The 14016-nt window shown below is 40.1% G+C and overlaps 1 protein-coding gene across 2 annotated transcripts in view; it reads left to right on the forward strand.

Annotated features, from left to right (window-relative positions):
* The window catches only part of LOC108887852 (zinc finger protein 609), a 74313-nt gene extending 61639 nt beyond the window's left edge, over positions 1–12674 (forward strand). Inside the window, exons 4-8 of one of the 2 annotated variants that reach the window (XM_018683478.2) lie at positions 418–505; positions 2721–5097; positions 5227–5593; positions 6786–7166; positions 9241–12674. In XM_018683478.2, the coding sequence (XP_018538994.1) occupies positions 418–505; positions 2721–5097; positions 5227–5593; positions 6786–7166; positions 9241–9284 (3257 nt within the window). In that variant the 3' untranslated portion in view covers positions 9285–12674. Of the gene's footprint in view, positions 1–417; positions 506–2720; positions 5098–5223; positions 5594–6785; positions 7167–9240 lie in introns of both variants that reach the window. The other variant, XM_018683477.2, reaches the window with a different exon arrangement.
* Positions 12675–14016: the final 1342 nt, after the last annotated feature.

Genomic DNA, 14016 nt, shown 5'->3' on the forward strand with positions numbered 1-14016 from the left:
GAGAGATGGCTTATTTAAATGGAAAGGGTGTTCAACGAGTGAGTATTCCCTGGTAACCTCAGTGTGATCATTCTTAGTGAGACCTTCTGCCAGTATTTTATATAGGCTTTACAATACTGACTGCAGCTCAGTCTGTTCCAAGTCATTTAGAAGATATCAGTCAGTCTTGCACCTACGGCTTTACTGTGAGAAGAAGATTAAAAAAGGATCTTTGACTTGTATGACTGTCTTGCATATAATGCCCTTTAGCAAAGATCAACACGTCGATGCAGTAGACACAATGCTGCTTACATAGCACAGACAGTTATATATGAATCTCACTGTAAAACATTCTTTTGAGCTTGGTACATGAGTTATATTTTTTGTCTGTAATTTTCCTTGCCTAGTTAATGACCGCTTTAATTCTTTGTCTTACAGGTATGCTGGTGGTCAATGTTACTTGGAGAAACAAGACATATGTGGGCACCCTGTTGGACTGTACACGGCATGACTGGGCTCCCCCCAGGTAAGGAGCACTTTTATTTTCACTGGAGAAAGCAGGGGAACATGGTATATGATAATTATATATGCATAATCTAATCTGCACTTGTTATGTTAATTATATATCACTTGTTTGGTGTTATTAAAGATGAGGCTACATGTATAGATTTTGCATAGTATTTGCACTTCACAAAGAATTTAGTGTCACATATGGTAGTTGTAAATATCATGGTAGAAAAGAGTCATGATTACTATGAATCACTGATGCATTCTGTGTATCCAAGCTGGACATGAACAGGCTGCAGTATAATCAGCTCATGGATATACATGTTTAGCTAAACGCACCAACTTGCCTGTGTGCAGCTGGACCTTCCAAGTCCATGTTAGTCTTTATCTCGAGCCTGGACAAACGGGATTCACTGGCAAACGGCTGATGTCCCTGGAGGCAGTGGTAGAAATAGAAAGCTACTCTAACAAGCCAGATTGCAGAATCCAATTATTGGACTAATAGCTTTTCCTCAACACTGTATAACATTCTCTATCACAAAGGCTGCAATTTCTTAGATCACTCTTATGTGGGTGGTAGCTTAAGGTGTTTGTAATTTCTGGATATTTTCCTTTATTATGCAAACTACACAGGTTGTGTAAAATAAATTTGTAGGCGCTTGCTTTGATTTAGAATACCTGCACTATATCTAAATGTAAATATAAATCTATATTTGAAATGCATGGTTAAGTACAAAAGAAAAAAAAAGATTAAGGCAGCACTAATGGAAAACAAGGAGAGGCTGTATCACACTAATGTATCACAGTATATCACAAGGATGTTCAGTAAGTGAGGTTTGCACAGTAAGTGAGGTTTGCTAGGCTGTATTTGCACCAACATAGTCTTACAGTTTGCAGCACGACTACATTAGGGACACAGCATGAATAATTCAGAAAGCTTTCAACGGACTGAATATAAACTTGGGCTTGTAATGAGTCTAAATTCCTCCACCACTGTCAGACTACGGATGTATTCACATCCCCTGCTGGGGTTGAAATTGTTTGGAGAGACTTGTAGAGGAAGATGTGAGTCATACCAGCCCAATGTTTCTCTTTGTCACAGATTGCTAACCTTCACTGCTGTGCAGAAAGATAATTACATTACTGTTATGGAGAGATAAGGCCAAACTGCTATTTTAAGTGTCTGAATGACTGTATGTTTTGATTACAAAGCAGCTAGAATTTTCACTGCTGTCTTTTCAAATGATGTTTACATTTTCATTTGGAAAGTCATGGCTTTGTTTGAAAGTCCTTACTCACTTAAACAGCACTGAAGATCAGATTGATATATAATGAAAGGACAGGGACAGAACAATCATGTAAATATTGTTGATATAGTTTTTGCTCTGAAGGACTCAAACTCTAATAGCATATTTATCGTTGGTATTACTGTAATGATTTATTTTCTGTTTTCTGACTTTCTTATGAGATACTGCATATTTGTAACATGTTATGTAGCCTACCAATACAAAACATGTGTATGTGAGATTCTTATTAAAAATATATCCTGTAGAACAAGCAAATTTGGAGGTAGTTGTGGAAATAGAAACTAGAACTGATATTGCCAACCACTGAAGTATCCTAAAATCTTAAACGTCTTGAATGTCTTCAGATGCTTTGGTATAAAAAAAGGCTTTTGAGAGCATTACAAATGCCAAACCTTTTTTCCTTTTACCTTGACACCCACCGGTTTTGTTTCTGTGTAGTTACCTAATAATAATAAGTAATGAGGGTAATTGAGGTTTTCACAATAGCTGTGAAAAACATCTTGACCTTCCAGATACAAGTGTATCTGGAAACGCAAGATCACTTGTCACGTCTTCATTACACACAGGTGATCTCCATTATACTAAAACAACTGACTGCACTAGTTACAATTTAAGTGTTTGGTAGCAGTGTGGTTAAATGTTGATTTTTGTTTTATTTTTGCTCTAATTTTAATAAATTTTAGAAATTTGTCATCATTCTTCACAAGGTACTGTTGGTCATTTAATGTTAAAGAATAATGTTAAATGAATAACAATGAAAATGTACAATGGGATTTATTTTGCCAGTCTATTATTTAGTCCCCACAGCAATGGTAATTAATAAGTTGTGGTATTTCCATTGAATCTAAGCTAAAGCCTAGTTGTATTTAAGTTAGTCGTTGATATTGTGACATTAATTCTTATATGTGCTTTTCAACACTACTGCAGGTTTTGTGAATCTCCTACAAGTGATCTGGAGATGAGGAATGGCCGCGGCAGAGGTAAGCGAATGAGACCAAATAGCAACACCCCTATCAACGAAAACAGCAACTCGTCAGACAACAAGGGCACCACCAACAACAAGACGCGTGCTGCCTCTAACAGCAAGGGCCGAAGGGGCAGCCAGACACCATCAGAGCGCCGCACCCCACCTAACAGTAACACAGAGGACATCAAGGCCAGTCCCTCCTCAGCTGGAAAACGCAAGACCAAGCCAGCCTCAGACATGGAACCAAATTCCAGCTCAGAGGACACCAAAGGCAACAAACGTATGCGGACAAACTCTAACAGTGGAGGGGTGGGACCAACAGGTCTGCCTATCCCTTCTATTAAGACTGAGCCACTTCCACCTCCCCTTGATCGCAGCTGTCCCTCTCCAGTTCTTATTGATTGCCCACACCCTAACTGCAACAAGAAGTACAAGCACATCAATGGTCTCAAGTATCACCAAGCTCGTGCCCACAATGATGATGACATAAAGTTGGACTTAGATGGAGACAGTGAATATGGAGAGGATTCAACTCTCCACCCTGAACCAGGGAACTGTAATGGAGCATCTATTTCTCAGAAAGGATCCTTGTCTCCAGCACGCTCAGTTACTCCAAAAGGCAGGAATTTTGATGCTCAAAGTCCTTCACCGTCTCCTGGCAAGTTTGGTTCCAAGCAAAGTAAAAAGAAAATAGCAGAGACAGATCCAGAAACGGGAAGTACACCAATGGACGGGTGTGAAGATGGGCCATGCCTCACTGATGAGGCCAGTAATGATGGTATAGATGATAAGAGAGGATCAGACAAGTCTAAAAAGGGTAGCACTGGCACAAAGGCTGATAAAATGGCACAGAAAAATATGAAGTCACCACGGCCCATTGGCCCAGGCTCTGCTGCATCCCAGCAGATGTACTCTTTTCCTCCTGGAAACCCAAATTCTTCCCCAGGCCTTACCCCAATGATACAAGGTATCCCGAAGAGTCCCCAAATGAAAGGCACACAGCCTAAACCACCGGCCATTGGAGATCCTGCCTCAAGTAGCTCCAAAGACAAGAAGAAGAAAGACAAGAAGAAGAAAGATGGTGGGAAGGAGGCTGACAGCCCCAAGCCTCTGGGAAAGGGAGGAAAACTAGAGGAAGGAAAGCTTCCATACTCTGAACCTCCAGATCAAGGAAATAAGGGGGAAGGACTCCTCAATGGTTCGTCAGATCCTCATCAGAGTCGCTTGGCCAGTATCAAGGCTGAGGCTGACAAGATTTACAGCTTTTCTGACAATGCCCCTAGCCCATCCATTGGTGTAGCCAGTCGGATAGATGGCAGTGGTATGCCGCAGCCTCTCACACCACTTCATGTGGTGAACCAGAATGGTGCTGACAATTCTTCAGTCAAAACTAATAGCCCAGCATATTCAGACATTTCAGATGCTGGTGAGGATGGTGAAGGGAAACTAGAAGGCGTCAAAGTCAGGACAGAGGACCAAGCCATCAGGGAAAGTGTCAAAAAAGCACTCTTTCCAAACCAGACACCCAACAAAGATTCCCCCTACTATGCGGGCTATGAGACCTATTACTCACCCAATTACATCAACCCCAGTCCCAGTGGGCCCAATCCAGGAACGCCAGTGGCTGAGGGTCAGGTTAAGATCAAAAGGGATGATGACCAGGACCAAGGTGAGGAGAAAATCAAGGTTGAGGTTCATGAAGAGCGCAAACCTGACAGCAGTGCTCCTGGCCAGCAGCAGCAGCAGCAACAGCAGCAACAGCAGCAGCAACAACAACAACAGCAGCAGCAGCAGCAGCAGCAACAGCAACAGCAACCCTCAGTCATCCAACAGCGCTCTAACATGTACATGCAACCTCTTTACTACAACCAGTACGCTTATGTCCCCCCATATGCATACCATCCCGATCAAGCCTACCATAACCACTTGATGAACACCAACCCAGCCTACCGGCAACAGTACGAGGAGCGGCAGCGACAGATGGCTGAACAGCACCGTGCTGCTGAGAAGAAGTCAGACGTAGCCATAAAAGAACGAGAGGCCGCCATGAAGGAGGAGTGGAAACAAAAGAGCCCAATGCCACCAAGCCTCTCCAAAGCCCCAAGTCAGTCAGACCTTGGAAAGACGCCGCAGCCCCCAGGAAAATCCAGGGACTCACCCTCTGAGCCCTCCTCCAAATCCATTGGAAGCATAAAGGGGGAGGACCAGAAGTCCCAGCAAGCTGAGGGGCTAAAGATGAAGCTGACTGAAGGGGGCCACCATGGAAAGGAAGACTCCAAGCAAACACTGGAGTCCAGAGGTCAGGCAGGAATGGAGCAGGCCATGTGGTACAGACAGGTAAATACCAATATAGTATAACAGTGCTAGAATATTTACCCGTGAATCTGTTGTGAGAATATTTTAGAGTTATTTCAATATAAAAATGTGATTTGCGCTGACTTGGACCTTCTTTCCCGCCCTCAGCAGTACCCCGAAAGCCAGAAGCCCCAAGCAGAAGATGAACACCAGCAACAACAACCTCGATGGAAAGATGAAAGGGACAGAGAACGAGAACGCGATCGTAAATTAAAGGATGATAGGCCCAGGCCCAAGGACTGTCAAAGTGGGCCCAAGGAAGATGGGAAAGAGGGTAGCGATCCCAGAATCACTTCTGAGGACCACCGGGCTCTGAGCAAAGACTCTCGTCCTAATCCCCACATGCAGTTTTCATCACCACTAGCGCAGCACCAAGGCTACATGCCTTACATGCATGGTTACCCCTATGGACAAGGCTATGACCCCAGCCACCCTGGATACAGGGGCATGCCCTCAGTCATGATGCAGAATTACCCAGGTATGACATCCGATTGACTCCAAATACATCAAAATATAACAGGTTTACTCCTTCTCTTACATAGTTTGTTTGAAATGGCAATGTTTGCAAGCTAAGGTTGTCAAGTTTGTAGTATAGTAAGTTTAATTATTGGTGCATGTCATCAGTGGTTCCTGTGGTTTCTTTTGCAAGACTAAAATGAGAACTGATTTAGAATTGTAATTGAATTAAGTTGTTGGCTCAACCAATGTTTTAGGGTGTGTATGATGGTTTTAGAATTAGATGAATAGGCAACATAGTCAATGTGGCTTAAAAATTTTAATGTCTCCTGCTTTTTGAAAACACAGTGGCTGTAGAGATTTGTGAGGGCAGTTGTAAATTGTCTGTTAAAACTGCATATACCAGTCTCAGCAGGATCTCAACAGAATTTCATTCAGAACTGAATGAATTGTCTGCATAAAAGGACTGACATAATTTGTAGCAATTTTTTGTGCATTAATGTTTAAAAATTGTAAGGCAGTGTGAAATGATTGCGATTATTTGGTTGAGCTTGTTGGGGGCGAGGACTGGTTTTGTTCAACCTATGTACAGTGGACAATGAAATGAGGGTAGTGGCATATAATGGGAACAAATTGCAAATTTTTTTCTTAGCAATATTAGGGGTTGGCAAAATTGCATGCGCTTATAAATACTGCTGGAAGTGGTTGCATTTTGTGTTAATCCACAGATTCGATCTGAAATATGTAACCTGAAGAGTATAATCCACATTATATTAAATGTGTTAGATGAATACCAGAGTTTTTATTACACCAACATGCGTGGGAATTCACCAACAGATGCAGCAGCTGTACTATTAACACCGTACGTACAACATCCATGTTAGGACAATGCTTAAGGAACTTTCCTCCGTAAATGAAATGAAAATGCTATATTTTGCAGTTGGGCCCAATCTGGTCAACAACATTACAATATTTACAGTGTGTGTTTTCATTTTTAGATGAGACAATATGCTGGTACAAGACTGTCAGTACCTGGATATAGACCTAATAACATTTTGTCCAGAAATGGAATTGTTGGTGACCTAAATTAAATTGCTCTGACTATTAAATCTGATTGATGTGAGCATTAATTAAAAATAATTAGTCAGGTGTTGTCACATTTGTATTCTGTATAAACCTAAATTTGAACTATCAATTTTCTTCATCACTCTTAGGTTCCTACCTACCTGGAGGTTATCCGTTTTCTCCATATGGCAGTAAAATAGCTGGAGGTGAGGAAGGCAGCGACAAATCTCGTGCTAGCCCTACTGTCACCAAAACGGCAACAGACTCCAAAGCCCTGGATATCCTGCATCAGCACGCCAGCCAATACAAGAGCAAATCCCCCACAGTAGGTGACAAGCCACCCCACGACAGGGAGAGGGAGCAGGACAGAGGAGCTGCTGGAGACAGAGACCGGGAAAGGGAGCGCGAGAGGGAAAGAGAAAGAGACGTGGACCGGCCGCGCTCCTCCCCCTCCCAGCGCATCATGCCCTCTCACCACCACCTGGGATACCCCCTGCTCTCAGGGCAATATGACCTGTCCTACGCTACAGGTCAGTCAGTCCCATCTCTCCTGTTTGACACTGGATTCAGTACAGTAAATGTTACACTTAATTATGTAGCAAACAAAATAGATTACTGCCGGTCACTTAAATAAAACAAGACCAGAATACTTAACTCACTGTAATTACACACAGATAATGAATTATGGCAGATGACCAATCTAAATTCAAACTATAAGTGGAGGAGTTACTGAAAGCCAAACATTTTCCAGCTCACCATAGGTCTCCTATCATTAGCTGTTGTTGCCAGCCAACAAGCAGCAACCCCCTCCCTATACCCACCACCACAGAGGTAATAACAGTAAAATCTCCTTAACAGCAGAGACCAGCAAAAGACTGACAGTTAAACAAAACACAAGTCTACTGAGATGCATAGGTAAACTGAGAGCAGTGTTTGCAAATCTGACAAATGCAGGTGGCAAACACTCTTGTTCACATTAACAATGCACACAGCTCTCGTTAGAAATATTAAGGCAATGAGTTATGAGTACTGGCACAGATGTAGAACATGGTGTACAAGTAAAACCTTATGTTTCTTTGTCCTGAATTCATTTAACTTGAAGTGAAAAGAACACCCTGCTCTCTTCCTTGCTTATAACATTTATGTTGCAGACTCAGAGGCAGCAACCTGTAAAAGAAAACAAATCCCGGCCAAACAAAACCCTTATTACTCTGCTGCAATCTAGTACAATATGCAGTGCAGCATTTAGCCCCTCAGCTCATCCATTCTAAGTGGGTCCTCTGAGGACAAGTGGATCACAGTGTTGATAATAGAGATGTGGAAAGAGCCCGCCAAGACACAAAGCCCCTGCAGCCTGCACTGACATCTAGTGGGAGCTCCTCTATATTACAACTGATAAATAAATTCACACACTGTGATTGGTTTATAATGAGCCAGGCAGCTAAAACTAATGCAGTCTTATACAGCAGTCCTGCAATAAAAACTATTGGATAAGGTGTTCAACTGTGTGATTATTTTGTGTGCTGCAGTTTGTGGTGCTGTTGAATTGTGTTTGTTTTACTAGTGTGTTTCTGTTATTTTATCCACCCCATTTATATCAATGAATGTGGACTAAATAACAGGGACACCTACCCATATAATTCAGTTCAGTTCAAGGATTTATCAGAGGACTGTTGTATTAAACTGCATACATTTCAGCCAGGTGCCCCTAAAAAATTGGTGACTGCGTGTAGTGTGTCCAGTTGTGGAAAATGTATTAAAATCCTTTACTCACAGTGCCACAGAAATATACTGCATTACAAGTCTCCTACTCTAACTTTCATATAAGTAAAAGTACATGTACAAGTATTCTCAGCAAAATGTTCTTAAGGCGTCATGAGTAAAGGTATTCATTATGCAGGAGCACTGTATAACTATATATTGAATGTAATTGTATTGCTATCATATCTGCATTCATGCATAAACAGCATTTTAATATTGTAGTTTGTCAAAGTGAAGAAAAATGTTTACATACAATCCTGATCTTCAAAATAAATATGATCTTCAAATAAATGTAATGAAGTAAGAAAATATATATATTACCTCTGAAATGTGGTGAAATACAAATATTAAATGACCCAAAATGGTAATGTACAAAAACCTCAGAGTTGTACTTATAGGATAATTCTGGGATTTTTTTTAACCTGGGATAGGATTCCTACAGAGACAGAGAGTAAGAGAGAGTTGTTTTTGTTAAACCAGAAGCATCACTTTATATCACTATATATTGTGTAGTACTTTAACTTGTGCAAAGGATCTGAATACTTCTTCCACCACTGAAAATCATGCAATAACACAAACAAACTAATTGACTGAGGCAGCTGTATTTCACTAACTCCTGTGTTCTGCTCAGTTAATTTCCTGTTTTTGTCGATGGAGTCTGGTAGCAATATATAGTGATGTCCTTTAAGTATAGTACTTGAGTACATCTTCTTACAGTTCGCCACTGCTCCCCTCATTCAGAGAAGAGTAAAGAACTAATTAAACCTCTTTTAATGTCCATATTTTATATATATGTATAAATATTGTGGTAAAAAGTAAATGCTTCCTTTGTATCTTTCACAGGGAAACCTGACCGTCACACCTCAACCCTGCAAAGATTCATGTGACTGGCTCACATGAGAAGAAGATCTCCCGGGTGTTACCTTTTAGACATCAGTTGAATGGTGTTTCTATATTTTTATTTCATCTGCCGAAAGGCTAGGCAGATTGTCGTTTTTTTTTTTTTCCTCCCCTCGTAAATGACCCCAAATTCTCCAAACCCTGGACTGTAAGAGGACTGATAATAACCCAGGTTCAAAGCCATCACTCTGCCCCGTCACGCAGAGGAAACACCAACCCGCTGATTATCTAGTCTTTGCACTGTCAACAAATACAATGCAAAAAGAGACTATTGGACTGCCAGAACAGCTTTTTTTGTTGTGTTTTTCTTTTTTCTTCTTTTTTTCCTTTGACTGCATTGTTTTTTGTCGCACGCAGAAAGAAATTGGCAGTGGATTTTTGGGGAGTTGGGTGGCTGATGGGAAAGGGGAGTCAAACTAAATTAAAAGACTGACAAGAAAAGTGAATCATATTGAAATGATTTCAACTCTGTCTTTGGCTTCTTGTATGCCGTGAAACAACAGTATATCCTTAACTTGACAAATGTTTGGCTATATTTTGTGGGGAGAGGGAATATGGCAACAGCTGCTTTCTTCAGAGACTTAAAGAGCCTGAGACTGAAGTTTTTTTTTTCTCCCATTTTTTTCCATCGTTATTTTTTAAATTCCCATCCTCTTTGAACCCTCAGTTCTTGTTTCAGGGATGATGTCGTCATGTTTTTGCGAAGGGACCGCGTACACCTCAATGGAGAATAAAACACTATTCATGTTTTCTTTTCTCAGTAATATTTTTAGTTCTGCTCCATATCATTGTGTTCATCTTTGAATGTGTCTGATGCTGGTATTAGTCCTGTTTTTTCCTCTCAACAAAAGGGTCACATCTGTCTTTTTATACTCACTCAAAATGGTGAAACCACATTAGCAAGCGATGAGTTCATGGGGCATTGTCATCACTGCATTGAGGCCACTTGTGGGAGTTTTGGTGTTTCTTTTACTGTAAGATTGTGCTTCATTCAACTCATTAAGTTTGATTGTTTTCTGTAAACAATGTGAAAAATGTCACTCAACTCATGTATTTTTCTGCTGTAATATAGACTTTTAGCCAATGTTTATATGCATAAATGTTTATATTTATCCCAGCACGCAACTGTTTAAAAACTGTCACTGTTAAATAGCTTTTGGCTTCACGGCATTTAACATTTTGTGCTCCAATCATTGCTGCTGCAGAGTCCCTAGACGTCTTGGTGTGCCTCTCCTTTGCCCCAGCTTTGTGTCTTGCTACAGGTTTTTTTTTTATTATTATTATCATATAATTAGCTTTTTTAAAGCACATCTCCATTCATCTCAACATGCAGTATGCAAATAGACTGGTTCCATACTTTATGAATCACTGTCCACATCAAACTCAAATTGACAGTTCAGTCAGATTAAGAGAAAACACAGTAGTAAATCAGCCTGATTTTTAGGCTGTTGTGCTCTGACAAAGGGCAAACATTTTCTCTTGATGCTTCGCTTGCTTGTGTGGTTTCACCATAACAATAACACAGATCATCACCTCAGACAGTTGACAGCATGATTTTTCTTGTCAGTGGCTATAACTTTGGATCAGTCCAAAACTTGGCCAGTGAGTCTGATAACTTCAGACACCAGGTTTTTTATTTCTTCTGTTGCTGCCTGTGCTGTTAAGGTCAACTACTGGCACATTAAACAAAAGTGCATGAAATGACCCCGGGAAAAAATAAACTTTCTGCTGTTACTATTACAGAACAAACACAAACCAATCGAAGGCAGACAATGATCTTAATTAAAAATGAAAGGGTGAGTCAGTGAAAAGCTCAGAGCAAAAGCTAACATGGTAAAGCAAGTGAAACAGGACCTTGAACACACACACACACACAACTGAAGGAGGAAAGGCTCAGTCGCACGATCAGCTGAGTAGAAGCATGTTGCTCTCTGCTTTCCTTTCGATCTCACACTGGTGGTGCCACTCTGTAAAATTAAACCAAGTCTGGTTAACTTGAAATCTACACAAAGAGCAACTGTCAGCACAGCCTGCTCTACCGGAGGTCCTTCTTGGCTTTAAATTACAGTTCTCTTATACCTCAGGGGTTGTAAGTGAAATTCTATCCATATGCTATTTGAATTGATTTGAAAGCACTCCTGTTTTGTTGGTATGAGGAAAAGCACATTTTCTGCTCTGAGCTGGGTGTGCTGTAGTGGTTCACAATGACAAATTGGCTCAGGACAGAGAATTGTTAAAGGTTTTATGCCGTACCATGCTGTCGTGGGTTGTGAGCAGTCTTTTATGTTCCTCTAAAGCATTATAATAAGACTAGAATATTGACCATGGTGTCATTAAATAAAATTTTATTGATTTTGGGTTTTTCCAATCACTTTTAATGTCCCCATTGTTGTAGTTTATTTTTTCCATTTAACACTGTATGTGATCGAGTCCATAAGCCACCAGTTAATCTCATGTCTAACACCCTCTGAAGCTGGACATTAGCTGTTTGTCGAGACACTACTCGTGATCACGAAACTGCAGCTCTTCATTTTGAGGTTCTTGGACATTCCAAGTAAATAAAAGTTGCCAGTTTCTCGTCCCATGAAATTTTGCAAGATGTTTTTTTTTTTTTTTTAAATCTTTTTTGACTTTTTTGCGCATTTTAAAAGAAGAATGGCTGACATGAATAAGCTGAATGTGGTGGTGTTTGACTTGTACTTAATCTGTAAGGGTAATCTAGGCAGCTGTGATGTTGTCATTAAAGTCAGTGGGTTTTAGTACCAGCAGACTGCATACATATAGTTTTATCAGACAATGGTTGTGACAAGTGCATTTGTTCTCTCTCTGAGAGTAGTAATGTTATCTCAGTAGTAAGCAAAGCCCAGTGAAAATCATATATACTAAAGTGTATGAAAAGCCAGAAAAGTAATGTTTGCTATCAACATATTGGAAAGTGCTTGGCTCTTGTATTTTGCAGGACTGTATTTGTTTCATGGTGAAGAATATATTTATTGGCCAGCAGTTGTCTCAATTGGTGCCTAGTTGAACATTCTTCTGTGAAAACACAGAGACACTTGCTCGTTTGTCCTTTTCCTGACCCACCTACTGTCACACAAACCTCCCCTCCCTGCCCACCCAGCCCACCTCCCCCACCCACCACCACCACCATCACCACCACCACCCCAGAGTACCAGTACTGGTGCTTGCAAGGATGTTTACAATGTCTTCATTTTCTTTCTGTGTGAGAAAATTCAGAACTCTTCCCCCCTCTCCTCCTTTCTCCCTCCCTTCAGGAGTTTGTGTAAAGTGTACATTACCATGGTTCTTTTTTATACAATACTCTGTAACTTGCCTTTGTAAATTTGGGCTGGAAAAAAATAAATCTTTTTATGAGACTATCTGTCCTGGGAACTGCTCAATGGCTAATGCTCTGTCAATAACACTGTTAACTTATCCTAAACTTCCTCCTTTAAATAGCAGCGGTGAGGTAGTGAGTTAGTTATTATTCTATATTTTCATTATTATTTCATACTGTATACAAAGTTAGTCTCTAAAATGCAGGGATGCTTTTTAATTGATATTCCTTTCTTGGAGAAGTGGAACACTTCATGCTAGAAGTACATCTTCAGGATATGGAAACTGCACTGTGTGTTTTGGCCACAGGAGAGCAGTGTCTCTAAAGAGGCCTCAGCCAGTCCTAAACCTGGATAAAATGTCTGTTTTAGAAAGTTTAATTACTCACTAACATACTGTACTTTAACACAATACAAATGTCCTGTTACACAGTATATATGCCTTGCCTTGTTGTAAGAGAGTATGTTGTGCTGAAAGCAGGAATTGACTAAGAGGAAATAGAATTAATCTAATCATCACTTAAAGCCAGACCCTCTAAAAAGATGTGTTATTGTTTATTGTTATTTCACCTGGATGTTTGACCGTCACTGTAGACAATGATGTATGTGCAGAGTTTCACACTAGACGACTGTTTTCACATACATCTGCTTAATGAGGAAAAGTTTGTTACATCTGAGTTGCACCAGTAAGATTTTGTGCCAGTCATCATTCATAGTCTTTGGATTTTTCAATAAGGAAGATTTTTTAAGCAGTTTGTTTTATTTTATTGATTTCTTCTTGGAAAAACTATCAGACAGATTATTATTTAAAGCTGAGTATTTGATGTATTATTTTATTTCTTGAAACATGTAAAAATGCTGGGTGATATAACAATAACTTTGATTACCATGATATAAAATGATGATAGAATTTAACTTGATAGAAATGTAACAAATGGTCAATAAATGTTTCCATGCTTACATAGCATACAAGTAAAGTAAATACAAGTGTTCACTGAGTACATTAGGTTTTAGATTAGTGAGGTTAGATTTACCATTATAACTGTTGTTTTTGTTTTTTTTACCTCAGATTTGTTCTGACCAGTTTAAAACAACAATTCCCTCAACTTTCACAAGAGCAAAAATCAATAAACAAAAATAATAGTGAGCATTTTTCAATTGTTCATGGCCATGTGTAATAGTAGATTTTAAAAAAATATTCCACCAGCTGTCAGTGGCTCATCACTGAACGTGCACACTGTTAAAACTTTATCTGCCCCTGCTGTGGCATTCACTTCTATCAGGCAGTTAGGATATTTTTAACTGCCCCTAATGCTCCTGAACTGAGAGTACGCTCTGTGCATTAGCATAATGCAACATCAGTGATAGGGAGTGATTACGCTGG

The sequence above is a fragment of the Lates calcarifer genome, linkage group LG2 (genome assembly GCF_001640805.2).
Source record: "Lates calcarifer isolate ASB-BC8 linkage group LG2, TLL_Latcal_v3, whole genome shotgun sequence".
NCBI lineage: Eukaryota > Metazoa > Chordata > Actinopteri > Centropomidae > Lates > Lates calcarifer.